The sequence below is a fragment of the Salvia splendens genome, chromosome 13 (assembly GCF_004379255.2).
Source record: "Salvia splendens isolate huo1 chromosome 13, SspV2, whole genome shotgun sequence".
Taxonomy (NCBI): domain Eukaryota; kingdom Viridiplantae; phylum Streptophyta; class Magnoliopsida; order Lamiales; family Lamiaceae; genus Salvia; species Salvia splendens.
The window spans coordinates 621266-641114 of NC_056044.1; the positions used below are offsets into that span (position 1 = coordinate 621266).

Consider the following 19849-nt stretch of genomic DNA (forward strand, 5'->3'; position numbering starts at 1 on the left):
TAAGAAAAAATTGTATTAAGTGAGTTAAGTAATGGAAAAATAAAATATAAAATGAAAAGATAGAGAGCTAAAAAGAGAATAAAATAAGAGAGAATAGAGTAAGTGAGAAGAAATGTGTTGACTTCTGCCAAAAAAAATGACTCTACTACCATGGAACGAAGGGTGTATATTGAAAGACTCATCGTTGAATTTACCATCAATCTTCTCAGTTCCTTGCAAATCATCACAGAGGCAACGCCGCGTTGTAAAACAAACTGCTTGTTGGTGTGTCTTTTCGCAAATAGGAACTAGATAATCGCAATCTTTATTGGTTGTGCAAAACTATAAAAAGTAAAAAAATTAAACCGTGATATATAGATAAGAAAACAAGAGAATTTTGAATGTAAATTTGATGTAAGAGAAGAGACACAAACCTATGACAATCAACATAAGGGTAACCAATAAGATGGACTTTTGAGAAGCCATGATGGTTCTTCAATTTTTTTTAGTGGAGATTGAAATACTACAACTCTCTTTATATATAGGTTTGATAATATTTAATGGACAATTTTGAATAATATCGTACAATCTTTGATTTAATTCATACTAATATGAGATTTTTTTTAGTGACAAATATGAATGACTAAGTTCCCCCATTTTATTTGTAGTTAGTATGTATTAATGGCTATTTCCTTGCTACATAATTTTGATATCAATTTTATCCGAATTATACAGGTGGGTTAATTTTATAAAAAATGAAAATGTTTAATTTAATATTCTATTTTCGATTATTTATAGTACTACTTTGTTATTTAAACGACTATATATTTTTTTCAACATACTCATTTTGGAAATTAGGAATCTTTCATTTTTTTGTATCTAAATTTTGAACGTTACATGATGTCCACTAAATAGGTGCAACCCTCTAGTTTCTGAACTATGCACAACATTTAAATGATAAATACTTGAACAACATTGATTACACTTTTTCGAAGAATCACAAGAAGAGAAGAAATAAATGGTTAGAGAATGAGAGATATTAAGGTTCACACAGCTCAAAATAATTAAGTAGAATTTGCAGTATTAAGAAATAAGAGTCTTGTTTGATTCAAACACTACGACATGGGAAAAGAACCAAACGAAGAAAAACCCATGAAGGAGCTCATGCCCACACGCGATTATAACTCGATTACAGAAAACGACTTAAAAATACAACGGACTCGATAACAAATCACAATCCTTAAAATGATGGGATAACTCGACGTCTTATCCCTTCTGCTCTCTCATTTTCCTGAAAACGATAAATGAATAACAAAAAACTTATCAGGTTCAAATCACAAAAAAAAAATTAAAGTTAAGAAAGAATGATACTATTTGTGAAAATTACATAAAGTAGGAAGACTAACCAGAACCAAGTTGAGAGTCTAGCAAAGGCTACTCATCTAAACAACAGAAGAGTGCCAAAGAACTCTAAAGAGAGATTCTTTCAAATGCCCTGCAGAACCAGCAACTAAGGGATTGCACTCAACTAATTCAATTGTAGTCTTTGTGGCCGTTGAAGGGTCACGCATCCAATCGAGTTGCTTTAATTTGTAGCAATGCCGTATGCTTAGGAGGCGAAGCTTTGGAAGGCTTCCATGTTGAGCTTTCCATTGCACTAGATCGGTATCTTCAATTACAAGTGTCTCAAGTTTCATAAAACAACCATATTCTATATCCCACTTTGATCCTCGAAAGGCATAGTGTTCTAATTTGAGATTTCGAAGATTTGGTAACAGCGAACCAATATCATTCATGTGCTTCCATGGACACCCTAAGCCACTCAATTCCAACATAAACAGACTTGACGAGAACATTGAAAGAGGAACCATACACTCATATTTCATCTCAGGGTTCGGTACAGTATACACAAGCTTCTCCAAATTCTGGAGTATTTTAGAGATATTATCCAAGCCACTTAGTGGGCTGATATCACCGTCATCGTAAGGCTTCAACTCCATCAGAATTCCTAGTATCTCTAAATTAGGGATTCTTTTCAAAAATTCTCTAGTGCAACTCTTTGCAGTCACACTACAAAGACAAGTGAGTTTTTCCAAAGTAGCATCAGAATTAGGGGTTGGTAAGTCTCTTCCTACGACCTCAAGATGTTGTAGTTCTTGCATGCCCCATACTTCCACCGGCATATATGACAAAACTCCACGCTTTTTAATGTTAATATGCCTTTTGATAATCAATGTTTGAAGGTGAATAAGGTTGGATATGTGATTAGGGAGCTCTTTGCTGCAAGTTAGGGTAAGGTACTTCAGACAAACTAGTTTCATAACTTCAAGTGGGACATGGTAAAATCGGACACTAAAAGCATTTAGTACCCTTAGCAACTTGAAATCCATGACATGTATTGGCACCGGATAATGGTGGTTAGGACCAAAACAGAGGAGAGAACGGGCAGTTGATGCACAATCACTGTTTATTGAATCATACACTTCTTTGAAGGCAAATCAAGTGTTCCAATGGGCACATAACCGACGTTGGTCTTTCATAACTTCATCACAACTTTGTAAAACATGCAAAAACTTGGTCTTACTAGCTTCTTTCTTACACACGTGCTGCCAGCAAGAAGGCACACACAACTTGTGTTGTGAAAACCAAGAATTTACATTGCCTTTGTGTATAATAAGATTATACCTGTCATGAAGCATTGCTAAGCAGTTCTGGATATATTTTTGTATAGTATGTTCTCTAATCGGTTCAAGAAATCCTTCAGCAATCATCTGATGCTCGAATTCACTTTTGTGGATATCACTATATGGAGGGTAAGCTCCCAAATAGAGAAAGAACATTTTCAAATGTTGATGCAAGTATTCATAGCTTGGGAAAAGTACCTCTGATATTTGATCATATGCATCCACGAAGACTGAGTTATGTTGTTTTTCGACTACCTCTGTCCAGTATTGTGGGGTTATATCTTCTTTAGATAGGAGCTCTGCAACTGTGACTATCAAAAGTGGAATACCTTCACATTTTTTGACAATCTTCTCTCCTAGTTTCTCAAGGTGAGGAGGGAAACCATGTTCACCAAACAGCTTCTCACCAAGTAATTTCTTACTTTCTTTTTCATCTAACAGGCACATTCTTAGAAATGGAAATTCTTTCATTCTAAGCCTGCTTGTAAGCAAGACTCGGACATTCTCTTTTGGAAATCTATCCATCAGTTGTCTGTCCCATTCCCATACATCATCCATCACAATGAGACATTTCTTATCCTTCAGTCTCTCTTCCAAGACTCCAAATAATTTCTCAAAGTCGTCGTCGCCATCCTCTCCTTGGTTAAGCATTTGGTCGCGAGTGCTGGGATCCAGTTGAGCCAGAATGCATCGTAATGTTTCATTGGATTCACATTTTCTGCCCACTTTGACCCATGCTCGAAGCTCGAAATGTCTCTGAATCGCTGGATCGTCAAATACTTTCTTAGCCAGAGTTGTCTTCCCAACCCCTGCCATCCCAATAACGGAAAAGCAAATTCCTTGACCTTCTGCAAGAATATTATCTTTGGTAAACTTATAACAATTGCATGATCCAAACCTCTTTGAGTTGATTCCACAAAAATCAATTCTTGAGGAGATAGGTTCGCTTTCTTCTTCAGGCATACTCAGCAGTTCAGTATCGTACTCTGTCTTCATCACCGTCACCCTTTCGATGAAGTTATCAACCCTCTCTCGCAGAGTCTGCAGATCTAGAGAGAAAGATGAGTGATCCCTCTCAAGTTGTTGAAGAATCTGATCGTAGAAATGAGATTCTAGTAAATCTTCGAATTCCCATATGGCCTCTTTGATTTGTTCATCCAAAGCATTCACCTTCGTCCTGATCTTGCTGTAGCCCGTCTCATCCAATTTTAGTAAAACTTTCTGCAAGCGACACATGGCCTTGTAGGCCGGGTGTAAGATTTGTGGAGAGGGAGGAACCAGCGAAATGCGAGACGATTGTAGAATACACTGAATCGTATTCTTGAGAGAGACCGCTGCGGCATAGGCCGCCATCACTTGATGGAAATATGAAGGATCAAGGAAGAGTAGGCTGCAATTGTTGTTGTTGGTGGTGGTGGAGTGGTATAATGAAATTGTAGGCTGCAACTGATAAGCAATGAGCTAATGAATGGAATAACAAATCAGAAAATACAACATAACAATCATCCTGTTTTATTTAATCTAAATATGTAACAAATGGTCAATAAACTATACCCTTTTATATAAAGTCATACCAAAAATACAACATAAAATCATCCTATTGCATATATCTTGCTTCTCGATTTGTCTAATACTAATTTAAATATAACCATACCTGCTCAATTACTGAAGTCAACAAAACTAAAATAATACTTAATTCCCAATTGAAAGGCTAGCTAGTAACGAAAAGATCAACTAACATCCTATGTCATTTTATATTAGAGTCTAGCTACGACTTTTCGTCTGAAAAAGAAGAGTGCCAACGATTGAATTATATTTATAATAATATAAAGCGACTGAGTATTTCAAATTAGATGTTTTAGTCCTAAAATGATAGTACTATAAAACAATTAATTAAAAATATTCAATTAATTTAATTAGTTTAAACAATTGATCTAAAATGATACTACATAAAGCAATTTAATTAAAAATATTCAATTGATTTATTTAGTTTAAACAATTGATCTAAAATAATACTCCATCCGTCCCACTTTGGGAGTCCGGGTCACTTTTGCACAACTGTTTTATAAAAATCATAATAAAATAGTTAAAGTGGGAGACTAAAAAAGAAGAAAAAATATCTTTTATTATATATATATGTATTAAAAGTACAAAACTTTCCAACACTCACTCATTGCTTTAGTTTTAGTTTTAGTTGAGTTCTTTCTCTCTAGGAAACTTTTCTCTCTTCCTTAAGAAGAGAGATCTCAAACTCAAGGATGCCAAGATCTTTGTTCACCTTGGGTTGAAATAGTAGTAATTTCGTAGTATTCTTTATTTCTCTAGTTGCTTGTTTTTAAATTTTGGAATTCTTTTGTATCAATCTCACTCTTAATTATTGTTGTTGTTCTTGTTTTAAAAGCTCATTTCAAGTAGTTATTTCTCTAAGTGTTTTTATATTTAAGGTGTTTCAAAGTTTGCTCTTGTTGATTTCAAATTTTAGTCGAGAAAAGAGAATATTTTGTATGTGCAAGTAACAAATAGTTAGTGATTTTTCCTTGTCTAGTTGCTTTTTTTAATATGTTTTAGTGTAGATCTTGTTGGTTTCGTATTTTTAGTTATTTTAACTCCATTGTGAAGTGCTCTTGTGTTCTTGTTCATCTCCATTAGACCATCCACAATAGGAATAACCCAGCAATAGTTCAGCCATAGCCTAGCCACTGCCACATCATCAGCACTAAAAATCCTCCTGCCACATCATCAAAACAAGCAAATAGCCCAGCAATAGCCCAGCCATAGCCCAGCCACATACTATTCACATCACTATTAACAAATATATACAAAATGAAATAATTAACAATCATACAATATACGGAATTAAATTTACGACACAAAAACAAGAAAATTCACTAATATTAATAAAATTTAAAAAGTACATTAATTAAAAAAAATTACATAATTAAAAAAAACTAACGGCGGTCAATCATCCGCGCCCATAACTCTTCAATTAAATCCTTTTGGAGTCGAATATGAGCCGTCGTTTGGCGCATGTCGGCATGTGCTTGTAGGAGGCCGGCTTCATCGTGAGGTACCCCACTCCGTACGTTGGGGGTGGCCACGCCGTGGCTTGGACCGGCTTCATTATCGTCGTTGACCCAATTGGTCAGTTCGCCACCTGCATCTTCGACAATCATGTTGTGCATGATAATACAGGCGTACATTATATCAGCAATGCATTGGACATTCCACAAACGCGTTGGACCCTTAATTGCCGCCCATCGAGACTGGAGCACACCAAATGCGCGCTCCACGTCCTTGCACGCCGACTCCTGCCGTGCCGCAAAGTAGGCCTTCTTCTCATCTCCTGGGCATCGGATCGTCTTCACAAAGACGGGCCACCTAGGGTATATCCCATCCGCCAAGTAATAGCCCATATCATGTTGGTTGCCGTTGGCGACAAAACTGATGGCCGGACCGACGCCCTGGCACTGCTCGTTGAAAAGTGGCGACGAGTTGAGGACGTTGAGGTCGTTGTTCGAACCAGCTATCCCAAAATACGCGTGCCAAATCCAAAGCCGGTAATCAGCTACGGCCTCCAGGATCATCGTAGGATTCTTTCCCTTGTAGCCGGACGTGTAGAACCCCTTCCAGGCTGCGGGACAGTTCTTCCACTCCCAATGCATACAATCTATGCTGCCTAACATACCCGGGAACCCATGCTGACTCCCGTGCATCTGCAACAGATCTTGGAAGTCTTCGGGGGTAGGCGTTCAGAGATACTGATCACCGAATACTTCTATCACTCCCATACAGAAATTCTTCAGACATTGCAGGGCAGTCGTCTCACCGATGTGGAGATACTCGTCCCACATGTCTGCCGCGCCTCCGTAGGCCAACTGCCGGATTGCCGCAGTTCACTTTTGAATAGGTGTGTGGCCGGGTCTGCCAGCCGCATCGTGCCTGAAGCGGAAATACAGATATCGAGACTCCAATGCGTTGACAATACGCATAAACAGGTCCCTGCTCATCCTAAAACGACGCCTGAAAAGGTTGGCGTTGAACCGAGGCTCCTGTGCGAAGTAGTCTTCGTATAGGCGCTGATGTGCAGCTACGTGATCCCGATCAATCACACTGCGGCGGTGGACCACTGGGGAGGTCGAGGTATCGCCGGCTGCAAGGCCCTTTCCATCCATTGGTTTATCGCGTTGGTCGTATAGGCGTCCAACGCTTCGGCCATTCGACGTTCGTACTCCTCAGCATCCCCTCCGCTACCACCACTACCACCACCAGCGTTACTCATTTCGCGTTGTTGCTCTTGTACAGAAATTAAGATAGAGAGAGTACTCGTTAAAACAAGTGGTGCGAATGATATATATAGTGTTTCGGAAAAAAAAATTTTAATTTCGCGCTAGGCGATGCGCTGGGCGATCCGGGCGCTGCAATAGCGCCGAGCGGATCGCCCAGCGCCACGCGACCGCCCAGCGCTGCGCGGTTTCTCTCTCCATTCGCCCGCTGGGCGACTGCAATAGACCGCCCAGCGCTGGCGCTCGGGTGGGCGGTCGGCTGGGCAGCATTGTGGATGGTCTAAATGGTTAATTTTCAGCTTTTACTTTGTTGTTTTCAATGCATATTTTGTTAATTTGCTTGTTGATTTTGTGTTTCTAGTTTTGGTAATTCAAATTTGCAGCAATATACTCTCTTTCTCCTCCATGATTCCGTGCCTTTTAGTGTAGGAGTAGAAGAGAAATCAGCTTTTAGGAGTTAGTTAGAGATACATTAGTTATAAACTTTTACCCACTAGTTTTAACCATTGGACAATAGCCTCAAGGGAACACAAGTACCATCAGCTTTTAGCTCTCCCGTCTAATGTCTTTTAGAATCAGATTTATAAGAGCATACACGGGCGGTGGACGGACGGCGTTCGTTCGTCCATGCCAGCGGTACGGAAGACGTCGTCCGCCGCTGCACTCGGGCCGCTGGCACGTCGTGCCAGGGGTATTACCTCCAGGAAGAGCGGTCAGCGGGGAGCTGCCGGAGCGAGGTCGACATCATCAGTTCCGCCATGTCGACCTACCTATCCATGAACTAAAAGGCGTTCAAGTACCTCAACATTTGTCAGGAGACGCGGTCGCATCCGAAGTATAGGGGAGGCGTAACATCATCCTCTAGCGGCTCCTCCAATCGGTCAAGGTCGGTATCCCTATCCGATTCCGGCTCCGGCTCCGAAGACGTGGTTAGCCAACTCGTCGGAGCTAACTTGGGTAGCCCCGACGCCGGCCCGAGCGGTTCCCAATGCCGACCGCAAGGAAGGAAGAAGGCGGCGGCCAACCGCCATCGCGCCGCGACTCCATCTGGTGATGCTCCCGACCCCGCTCCCTTTCCCGTTCCCTATGCGCCACCTCCACCCCCACCAACTCGTTGTGGACCCTTTTGGCCCAACTCAATATGACCGATAGGTCAACTATGACCCCCTTACAACTTCGATCGCGCGATGACATGATATTTTGCCTCCAAAAACAATTGGGGGTAGTGCCGCCGGATGAGTAGTCTTCCACGAGGATATTTTTAGCTTTAAGTATGTAATTTTTAATTTTTAGTATTTTAATTATGTAATTTTTATTTTTAGGATTTTAATTATGTAATTTTTATTTTTTAGGATTTTAATTATGTCTTTTTTATTTATTTGTAATTTGTAATATTATTTCGATTTTTCTAATGAATTTTAATGTTATGGAAATGTTTTTATTTAAAAATAATTGTGCTCGTCCTTGCGGAAGAGCACAGCTGTGGGTGTTGTGCTCTTGCCTAAGAGCAGGCAGGAATAGTGGCGCCGGGCCCACAACCATGCTCGTTGGCAAGAGCACGGTTGTGGGTGCTCTATCTCTCTTTCCTCCTTTTCATTTTCAGCTTTTAATCACATTAGTTAGGGATTTAAAGTTCACCTTTTAGATGTCACATTACGCAGTCGCCGGTGCCTGCGTCTCTCTCTCCGTGTCTTCCTCATCCTCGGCTGGCGCGTCCCTCGTCTGCTCGCCAGCCGCCTCTTCCACTACGTTCTCCGCCGATGGGGTTGGTGCATTCGTAACAGAGCTTTCGATCTGGCTCGCCTTGCGAATGACGATGATGTCATGTTGCTCGATTGGGTACGTAAATTTCCTTTTATTCGTTAATTTTAATATATTCGAATTTCGAGTGAAGATGGATAGGTAGGAATGTTGCATCTCACTAGACAGTCTTATTGTGATTGTAGAGGAATGAAATAATAATGTCAGTTAAATAATTATAAGCAGTTGGTATAAATAAAGAATGGTCAAATGAATAATTTATCACTGATTAAAGCTAGCTAAGGTTAATTAGTGTATGATGTTTGACCTGTGAATTATTAACATTATGTTAGAGCTATGTTTTGACCTATGAGTAACTTAAAAGGTTATATTTATTGTTTATTCCATTTTGTTACATTTAGCATATGACCAACCAACAAAAATAGCAGTAAGATTTTACATGTAATAGTCTATTGTCAAGACTTTTCATAAGCAAGATTTAGTAGATTCTTGAATTTTCTTGACACAGACGATGACCCGATCGATGCAATATGAGCTGTTGTGCACGTTGCTAGGTTATTTCGTTATCCCTGAGTTTACTAGTAGTATTAAATAAAGGGGGATCGGTTAGCATCTCGGATCGAATCACTGTGTACGGATAGTACGAACTGCCGGGTTTTTTCTTTTTTTGTTCTAGAACACAATTGTCATTCCTCTAGTGTACTGGACTTTTTTTTGGTTCCGGCTTTGGGAGAGACGCATGACCCTCGTGCGTCTCCTTTTTAATGAAACGCATGATGATCCTGATCTGCAGAGCAATTACATCGAATCAGAAGTCGAGCAGCTGATCCAGGTCGCTCTCCTCTGCACGCAGAGCTCCCCGATGGACCGGCCCAAGATATCGGAAGTGGTGAGGATGCTAGAAGGCGACGGGCTGGCAGAGAAATGGGACGAGTGGCAGAAGGTGGAGGTTCATCAGCAGGAGGTAGAGCTCGCCCCCCACCCGACTTCCGATTGGATAGTCGACTCGACTGAAAATTTACACGCCTTCGAGTTGTCTGGTCCCAGGTGACCTACATGGAGAAACCAAAAAGAAGAAAATTGTTAGGCACTTTAATTTTTGAGATGTCACTTTCTTAGGGTTGAGGAATTAACAAATTTGATTTATGGTATGGGGTGGCATTGTGAACTTTGTCTTGTCACATTTGTGCATAAATTGTTCAATCCTTTTGTAATCCAAGGCCCCTATTTGCCTACACAATAAAAAAAAGAGAAAAATCTAAAAGTTGGTTAACAAGTTAGACTGGTTTTCACTTTTCATTTTTATACATAGGCAGTTAAATTGCTTATGTAAGTAGAAAAGCATTAACATTTTTTTCAATGTATTCATTTTGGATATTAGTATCTTCCAAATTTTTGTTTTTGTTTATAGATTTACATGGTCATTCATATTCTCTTTGGATGCCTTCTATAAATAAAAGAGTTTCTGTTTGATTCAAAGGCTACGACATGGGAAAAGAATCAAACGAAGAAAAACCCATGAAGGAACACGTAACATGATCATACCTGATTACAACTCGATTACAGAAAACGATTTAATAACACAAAGGACTCTACTACTACTACTACTATTACTACTACTTCAACTTGACGTCTGACCCTTGTGTTCTCTTATTTGCCTGGAAAACAATAAACGAAAAATCGAATATGAGTAAGAAAGAGTAGATACCAACCTAAAACACTCAAGTTCAAACCACAAGCACAAACATTTTCATTAAGAAAGATATAAACTTATGTGAAATTAAATAAAGTATGAAGACTAACCCGTTACCGGAATTGAGAGTCTAGCTACGACTTCTCATCTCAAAAAGAAGAGTGGCAACGAACTCTAAAGAGAGACTCTGGGCTTAATTGCATGGCAGAAGCGACAGCTAAGGGATTGCACTCAACTAATTCAATTGTAGGCGTTGTCACCATTGAAGGATCACGCTGATACGATCCCACATCGGTTTCACACGAAAGTGTGGAATAGCATATAATAGGGAGTCAACCCTTTACCTTTGACCATGGTTTTGGGTTAAGTTAGGGCTTCCTATCTTATATGCTTATCAATTTGGTGCGGTGAACGTGGATCCGGATGTCCTACGGAAAGGGGCTACCCGTAGGTGTGACCAAGGGGTGCCACCGAAAAAAACGTGGGCCCGAAAGGAAAAAGGGCCGTAAAGCGGATGGTGGGCCCGTGGCGTGTGCCGTCCGTGGACGTCCGGTTTAAAAGAGGGATGGATTGATACGATCCCACATCGGTTTCACACGAAAGTGTGGAATAGCATATAATAGGGAGTCAACCCTTTACCTTTGACCATGGTTTTGGGTTAAGTTAGGGCTTCCTATCTTATATGCTTATCAATTTGGTGCGGTGAACCAAATTGATAAGCATATAAGATAGGAAGCCCTAACTTAACCCAAAACCATGGTCAAAGGTAAAGGGTTGACTCCCTATTATATGCTATTCCACACTTTCGTGTGAAACCGATGTGGGATCGTATCAATCCATCCCTCTTTTAAACCGGACGTCCACGGACGGCACACGCCACGGGCCCACCATCCGCTTTACGGCCCTTTTTCCTTTCGGGCCCACGTTTTTTTCGGTGGCACCCCTTGGTCACACCTACGGGTAGCCCCTTTCCGTAGGACATCCGGATCCACGTTCACCGCACCAAATTGATAAGCATATAAGATAGGAAGCCCTAACTTAACCCAAAACCATGGTTTTGGGTTAAGTTAGGGCTTCCTATCTTATATGCTTATCAATTTGGTGCGGTGAACGTGGAATTCTTACCACTAAATATGCTTATCAATTGATAAGCATATAAGATAGGAAGCCCTAACTTAACCCAAAACCATGGTCAAAGGTAAAGGGTTGACTCCCTATTATATGCTATTCCACACTTTCGTGTGAAACCGATGTGGGATCGTATCAATCCATCCCTCTTTTAAACCGGACGTCCACGGACGGCACACGCCACGGGCCCACCATCCGCTTTACGGCCCTTTTTCCTTTCGGGCCCACGTTTTTTTCGGTGGCACCCCTTGGTCACACCTACGGGTAGCCCCTTTCCGTAGGACATCCGGATCCACGTTCACCGCACCAAATTGATAAGCATATAAGATAGGAAGCCCTAACTTAACCCAAAACCATGGTCAAAGGTAAAGGGTTGACTCCCTATTATATGCTATTCCACACTTTCGTGTGAAACCGATGTGGGATCGTATCAATCCATCCCTCTTTTAAACCGGACGTCCACGGACGGCACACGCCACGGGCCCACCATCCGCTTTACGGCCCTTTTTCCTTTCGGGCCCACGTTTTTTTCGGTGGCACCCCTTGGTCACACCTACGGGTAGCCCCTTTCCGTAGGACATCCGGATCCACGTTCACCGCACCAAATTGATAAGCATATAAGATAGGAAGCCCTAACTTAACCCAAAACCATGGTCAAAGGTAAAGGGTTGACTCCCTATTATATGCTATTCCACACTTTCGTGTGAAACCGATGTGGGATCGTATCACACGCGTCCAATCAAGTTGTTGTAATTTGTAGCAGTGATGTATGCTTAGGAGGCGAAGCCTTGGGAGGCTTCCATGTCGAGCTCTCCATCGCAATAAATTGGTGTCTCCAATTATAAGTTCCTCAAGTTTCAAAAGACAACCTGATTCTATTTCCCACTCCGAGCCTCGAAAAGCATACTGTTGTAAGCTGAGGTCCATAAGATTCGGTAGCAGCGAACAAATGTCATTTATGTGCTTCCATGGACACCCGAAGCCACTCAAATACAAAGATGTCAGACTTGATGGAAACATTGAAAGAGGAATGATAGACTCATGCTCCATCTTAGGATTCTCGACATGGTATCTAAGAACCTCCAAATTCCGAAGTTCCTCTGAGATATAGCCTAGGCTACTCAATGGATTGCTATCATTGTCATCATCGTAAGGCTTCAACTCCACTTGAATATCTAATCTTTTTAAATTAGGGATTCTCTTCAGGATTTCTCTAGTGCAACTTTCTGCACTCACACCAAAAAGAAATGAGAGTTTGTGAAAAGTAGCATCAGAGTTAGGGGTTGGTAGGTCTCTTCCTCTAACGTCAATTTGTTGTAGCTCTTGCATGTCCCATATTTCCACTGGCATATGTGACAATGTTCCACGCTTTCTAATGCACATATGTGGATGGATAATCAAGGTTTGAAGGTGAAAAAGGTTAGATATGGAACTAGGGAGCTTTGTATTGCAAGTCAGAGCAATGTACTTTAGACAGACTAGTTTCATAATTTCAAGTGGAATATGGTAAAATCGGACTGCAAGAGCATCTAGTACCCTCAACAACTTAAAATCCATGGCATGAATTGGCACCGGATATTTGTGGTAAGGACCCAAACAAAGGAGAGAGCGGACGGTGGATGCGCACTCACTTTTTATTGAATCACATACATGTTTGAAGGCAAATAGAGTGTTGTAATGGACGCACAACCGACGTTGGTTTTTCATAATATCATCATCATCATCCCAACTTTGTAAAACATGTAAAAACTTGGTCTTACTAGCTTCTTTCTTACACAAGTGCTGCCAGCAAGAATGCACACGAAACTCATGCCTTGAAAGCATAGATTGCCGATTCGATTCTAATAGAACAAGATGATATCCACGAGAAAGCTTTACCATGCAATCGACCATAAAATCATCCAAATTTTGTTTTTCAAGCGCTTCAACAAACCCCTCAGCAATTAGCTGACGTAAGAGGTTGTGTATTTTGATATCAACATATGGAGGGAAAGCTCCTAGGTAGAGAAAAAGCATTTTTAAGTATTGAGGTAAGTAGTTATAGCTTGGGTAAAGTACCTCTGATATTTGATCATATGCATTCACGAACACTGAATTTTGTTGTTTTTCAGCTACCTCAATCCAGTTTTCTACAGTCTTGTCTTCTTTGGATAGGAGCTCAGCAACTTATCCTTCAATCTCTCTTCCAAGACTCCAACCAATTCCTCGTCGTCACGATCGTCTCCTTTGGAAAGCATGTGGCCGTGGTTGTTGGGATCCATTTGAGCTAGAATGCATTGCAATGTTTCTTTAGGTTCACATTTTCTGCCCACTTTGACCCATGCTCGAAGCTCGAAATGGCTCTGAATGGATGGATCGTCAAATACTTTCATAGCTAAAGTTGTCTTTCCAACCCCTGCCATCCCAATGAGTGCTGACCAATTTCTTCTATCTTCTGCAAGCAGATGATTCCTGACACGTTCAAATTCATGAGATAATCCAACCATCTTTGAGTCGATTCCACGGAAATCAATCCTTGAGGAAATAGGTTCGCCTTCTTCTTCAGGCATATTGGCCAGTTCAATATCATAATCCGCCTCCATCACCGTCACCCTCTCGACGAAGCTATCAACACTCTGCCGCAGACTCTGCAAATCCACAGAGAAAGCTGCCATGTGATCTCTGTCGCTTTCGAGTTGCGGAAGAATCTGATGGGTGAAATGGGATTCGAGTAAATCTTCGAATTCCCATATGGCCTCTTTGATACGTTCATCCAAAGCATTCACCTTCGTCCTCATCTTGCTGTACCCGGTGTACTCCAATTTCAGCACAACTTCCTGCAAATGGTCCATGGCCTCGTAGGCCGGTTTTAAGATGGTTCGAGAATGGGGAACGAGCCAAGTGCGAGACGATTGCAGAATACGCCGAATTGTAGTCTTGAGAGATATGGCTGCACCATAAGCCGCCATGATCGGTTCGGTTGTTTGAAATAACAGCTGTGGAGAGTTGAGTTAGTGGTGGTGAAGACTGAAGAGGGAGGAGGATTCTGAAATTGTTTGCTGCAATTGGAAAATTATGTGCCTTCACCATAAGCATATGTTCCAACTTTTTTCTAGGGGTGAGAAAAAAACCGAAAACTGAATATCCGAAACCAATAGACAATAAACTACCATCTTAAATTAAGTCATTGGCAAGTAGTAGTAATTTAAATATAACTATACTACCTGTTCAACATTTGTCATTGGCAAGTAGTAGTAATTTAAATATAACTATACTAATGACAAATTAGTAGTAATTTAAATATAACTATACTACCTGTTCAAGTCAACAATCAGCATTGCAAACAGAAAGCAAATTAATCATAAACAAAATGTACAATATGCTACAATATTAAAACCAATTACAGTGAGATCATTTGTATTTTATTGATGACGAACAAGTTTTAGGTGGGTGATAAATCATGCACACAGCCCACAACCTATATGTAATCTTTTACTAACTTTGTTTTAAAAATATGAGTATTAGTTGCAGATCATTGATTATTTTAAATAGAAGAAAAATAGACTGAGAATCGAAAAGTCAAATTAATTTTCGATTTTGGTAATAAGTTAGGTGGTTAACATGTAGTGCCATTAATAAACAATCTTAAATACAGTGACAATATCAATATTAAAATAATTAAAAGAATGGCTTTTTTTATAATAAAGGCTATGGCATTGAAATTGATTTTACTAATACTATACTATGGTATACATATTTCTGAGATTAAAGATTTTTTTTATTTTAGATTTTTTATACTCCCTCCATCCTCCGTAAATTGTCCACTTTGGTTTCGGCACGGGTTTTAAGAAATGTAAAGAAAAGTAGGTTGAAAAAGTTAGTGGAATATGAGTTCCACTTTTATATATTAGTTTTATAATAAAACGTGGGTGAAATGAGTTGGTGGAATGTGGAAACTACTTACTATTTATGATAAAAAGTCAAAGTGGATATAATTAATGGGGGACGAACGAAAATGACAAAAGTTGACAATTAATAGGGGACGGAGGGAGTAATAAATAGCGTAGTGTATTGAAATTGATTTTACATTTTTGCATACTTATGGGATTAAAGAATTACTTTCTATTCTTAAATTATAAAAATTATTTCTTCAAAATTATTGGCTAGCTATGAGAATTTCAATAAAAAATAGTAGTACTAAGCGAAAATTCATAAAAAAATGTAAATGAAAATTTACTAATGTTAGAAAATTTAAAAAACGTAATTTAACAACGAGCATATAGCTTTTAAATTAATTTTACTACATTCGTGGAGTTAAAAAAATGTTTTTATTTATAATCATAAATAAAATTATTTACACAAAATTACATGAGAAAACCAACCGAAGTACTAGCTAGTGTTAGAAAACCCCAAAAGATCATAAATAAATCTAAAGAGTACTATAATTTAAATATAATCATCCTATCTTATCTTGCTTCTCGATTTGTTTAATGGTAGAACTATAATTTAAATATACCATACCTGCTCAATTATTGAAGTCAACAATCGGCATTCTTAAGACATACCTAAAGGCTAAAACAATGATTTTCAATTGTAACAACTATCTCATTTTATATGTCCAATTCTCGTTCATGGACTAATTAACTAGTAACAAAATGATCAACTAACATCTAATAACATAATACTCTACAATTGAACCCAACAATTTTTGTAACATATGCTATTTTTTAAGTACATCAATTTTGTAGGTATTGTCTCAATGTTTTATGCGTAATTTCACGAGGCTGAATTCCTAGGACTGGGATGTTTATGTGGTTGTTCGAGTCCACATGATATGACAAAATTTATGTTTATAATTTGCTTATAAAAAAAGTGTTGGAATTGGCACACGACTCTATTTATTCATATCATCATCCCAATTTCGTAAACATGCAAAAAAAAAGAGGAAAGAGATAGATTTTTGCAACTGCGATTGTCGATTATAAAACAAACAGAATCATATAATGACTCACAAATTAATTGATTTGGAGACAAAATCTCCAATCTATTCAATTATTGATAGATATGGTAGATACCATGTACTCAGTGAACACATTGCCGAAAACTATACAAATATACATTTAAAAATATTGTCAAGCCATTATCGCAGTAACACTCAGGGGTTTTATTGAAAAGACCCGAGCTTACTTAAAAAAAACATTTGATCGACTGCGCAATCTAAGTTCTTTATGTTCCTTATCATATCTGGACATTTTGTGCTGTAGAGATGGTGTTCTCCTACGGTCACCTTAACTTTCTTGTCCCGGAAAGGTGGCCACCTTCTACGGTCACTAGACCCGTCATTTGGCCATAGGTCTCCTGTGTACACTAGTCCGAGTAGGGACACCACCCTCACTGGAACCTAAATTCGATTCACAACTCACTTTCTTGGGCTTAGCTGAAATGATAGGCATCACACATAAAATATTTATGGCAAGACAACATCACTTGAAATAAACAACGAACATAAGTTCGAGTTTTCATAAAATAACTTTTAAACATATATTGCAATTTTATCCACATTAGTACTTAGAATAGAAAAGTTCAGCTTTCCAATATTTTTGAAAAAAAATCCCCGCTCCACAATATTACTTGTTCTGGATTCTCCCTTTTTTGGACACATATAAAACTAAATTAAGCTTCAAGGAAAAATATAATAACTTGATGACATGCATCTCATCCCATGCTTCTTCTTCTACTAATATTTAGTTCTAAAATTAATTTAGTTCATGCTAAAACATTAAAAAAAAAACTCTTTTAGCCTTAATTTCACTATTAGAAAAACCATGAAAATCAATTAATACTATAAAAACACTAGATGAACCTTAACTTAAAACTTAGACTAAAATTTAATATTAAATTTTCTTCCCACTAATTTCTGTTTTTGAAGTTGGGCCAAGATTCACTTCATTTTAAGCCCAAACAAATCTCGGAATTGGGCCTCCCTCTAATTATTTACTGCAACTATATAAAAAGAGAGTTGGGCCCGGATTTATATCCTCACTCCCTTAGCCCAAGTAAACAAATCAATAGCCCAACAACAAATAAATAAAAGGCTTTATTATTGCTCAAAAATCCCAACAACAGATAAATCATTTTTTTGGGGTATTTATATATGTAAATAAAAATGAGAGAGATAAATAAAACAACGGTGTCCCGGAACTCAATCGCTGGCATTCCGGCAGATTTGTATTCTTGAGATAAGTTCATAACTTGTGCTCACTATAGTTGTAGAAATTGGTTTATCTATTTTATAAATTTGATGATTTTGAACAATTGTCTTGCTACTTAAATACTTGATGTAGGGGATATATATACTTTTTGTTATCTTTGGCAAGTGGATGGCATATTTTATTTTTCTTACTATATTAAGGAAATCCCTATGGTCATGGATTTGGTAGAGATTTGCAAATCCTTCCTATATGTAAATCTGAACTCGATCGATTTTTGGTATTAAATGCTTATCTTATCTCACTCTTTAACTCCCCTTTCATGTAGGGAAATTATTTTTGGAGATTTTTCCTTGGAGTGTCGACTATCAAACGGGCTGCCTTAGACTTGCACGTCTCTTTTCTTTAATTGTAATAGATTAGGATCCAATTATTTTGTAATGTTACACTTTATCGGACTTTTAATGCATGTATTAGACATTATAAATTTTTATTTTGAATTTATTTTTTTGATAGTCATTGAAAATAATTGTGAAACAACAAACATAAGCCGCAATGTGTTTTATTTAATCTTGTAAAAATCCATTCAAAGTTTTGGGGTTGTTACACAACTGCAGACACCATTTATGCATACCTTCGTCGTACCCATTTTGCATTCAAATTGGTACGACGGTATTGAAAATAAAATCGAAATATTTCATGAATTTGGAAAAATTAAAAGGATATGACCATAAGAAAAATATCAATTATTGTGATATTTGTTTTGTATTTTATCAAAAAATAAGTAAATGACGTTAGATGATAGGGTTCCATGTAGAGTCATGTGATAGGCCCAAACTCTCATGAAGTCATATTTCGGGCCTCAGCCCGATAAAAACTAAACTATCAGCCCATCAAGATGGCTTCCATTTTCTTCGACAAATCAAACTTATGGAGAATAAATGTCTCATTTTTGGTTGGACTTAATTTCAAAATTTTAGAGCACATGTTAATTGCATGAGTTCACTCTAGTTAGATATACTCTATGGATAGAGATGAAGTTAAGATAAGATTTGGTCGGCAAGTTTAGATATAATCGAATCATTTCTTTTTAGACACTTGTTTTATTCGGTATTGTTTTATGAGTTGAATGTAATAGAGATTATATTTTGAAATTATGCACATAAATTTATGCGATATATACATATATACTCGGAGTTGAGTTACCATAAAAATCGTAGGGTAGTGAAAAAATACAAAATAGTGTACAAACTCTATGTACCGTTAGAAAATGTCAACATATGACAAAATAAGACCAACAGAAAATGTCGGCACGTTTTCAACACAGCTTCAACCGTTGACATGACATTTTCTGTTGATGTATTTTGACTTCCAACCCACGAAGAAATTAACTTCACTTAGAAAATGAAATTTTGACATCATATAGGATCGATTCAAACTCGAATACTGCATTAATCCAGCGATGTGATGCATTCATCGTAATCTTCACGATTTAATGAAGGAAAATGATTCTCTATACATTTCAGTTATAATGAAAAATTGTTGGATCTCCCTGTCACAACAAAAAGAATAAATGTAACATATACACATACATATATATATGTAGCATTTCAGTTTGTACTATCTCTAAAGGTTGGATGAAATAAAACCCTCTTATTTATGAGAACATAAGAACACTCACACCATATTCAAGTATTTTAAAAATTTTACAAAATAATTATTTTTGGTATAATCCAATATTTTGTATAAGATATGTTTATTTGTATTTTTATTGTTATTTTCAAATTATCAATTAGCTAATTATCTAGTGCAGTTGACAAGTGTATTGTTTTTAACCACATGACCATGGGTTTGGAATTGGACCAAATTATTCATTCCAAATGGATGGTTCTCTCCAAATTCCATCACTATTCCATACCTTATGATAGGCCGCTCTATACTTATGTAGGTCAACTTTTGTTGTATCAAAAGGTGGTTCCTTCTAGAGGTGGTGATTTATATATAGGGTTAATTGTTACGTAGTCTGGTCGATTAAATCGTGAACCGATAGTTTTGACGGTGCGCTTATTGATCTAATTTTTGAAACATTGTTTTAACTATAAATAGATATTTATGGGAAGTCTTATATTCCAC

The 19849-nt window shown here is 38.2% G+C and overlaps 3 protein-coding genes across 4 annotated transcripts; 1 reads left to right on the forward strand and 2 right to left on the reverse strand.

The window, feature by feature from the left end:
* Window positions 1-1053: 1053 nt before the first annotated feature.
* Window positions 1054-4101, reverse strand: LOC121761347 (putative disease resistance protein At1g50180). Of its 2 annotated transcripts, XM_042157005.1 has the most exons (3): window positions 2349-4101; window positions 1386-2259; window positions 1054-1270 (listed from the first exon to the last, which is right to left on the reverse strand). In XM_042157005.1, the coding sequence occupies exon 1, from the start codon at window positions 4014-4016 to the stop codon at window positions 2478-2480; it is 1539 nt and encodes a 512-aa protein (XP_042012939.1). In that variant the 5' UTR covers window positions 4017-4101; the 3' UTR covers window positions 1054-1270; window positions 1386-2259; window positions 2349-2477. The 2 variants fall into 2 exon arrangements, with proteins under 2 accessions (XP_042012939.1, XP_042012938.1); XM_042157004.1 differs by having other exon boundaries at window positions 1386-4101.
* Window positions 4102-8738: 4637 nt separating this feature from the next.
* On the forward strand, window positions 8739-9886 carry LOC121761848 (somatic embryogenesis receptor kinase 2-like). Its single transcript, XM_042157536.1, has 2 exons — window positions 8739-8785; window positions 9501-9886. The coding sequence occupies exons 1-2, from the start codon at window positions 8771-8773 to the stop codon at window positions 9756-9758; spliced, it is 273 nt and encodes a 90-aa protein (XP_042013470.1). The 5' UTR covers window positions 8739-8770; the 3' UTR covers window positions 9759-9886.
* Window positions 9887-11112: 1226 nt separating this feature from the next.
* On the reverse strand, window positions 11113-13544 carry LOC121763063 (putative late blight resistance protein homolog R1A-4). Its single transcript, XM_042159123.1, has 2 exons — window positions 12178-13544; window positions 11113-11450 (listed from the first exon to the last, which is right to left on the reverse strand). The coding sequence occupies exon 1, from the start codon at window positions 13542-13544 to the stop codon at window positions 12183-12185; it is 1362 nt and encodes a 453-aa protein (XP_042015057.1). The 3' UTR covers window positions 11113-11450; window positions 12178-12182.
* Window positions 13545-19849: the final 6305 nt, after the last annotated feature.

Coding starts and splice junctions, on each gene's coding strand:
- LOC121761347 (XM_042157005.1), bottom strand. CDS start 4,016: ATGGCGGCCTATGCCGCAGCGGTCTCTCTCAAGAATACGATTCAGTGT.
- LOC121763063 (XM_042159123.1), bottom strand. CDS start 13,544: ATGCTTTTTCTCTACCTAGGAGCTTTCCCTCCATATGTTGATATCAAA.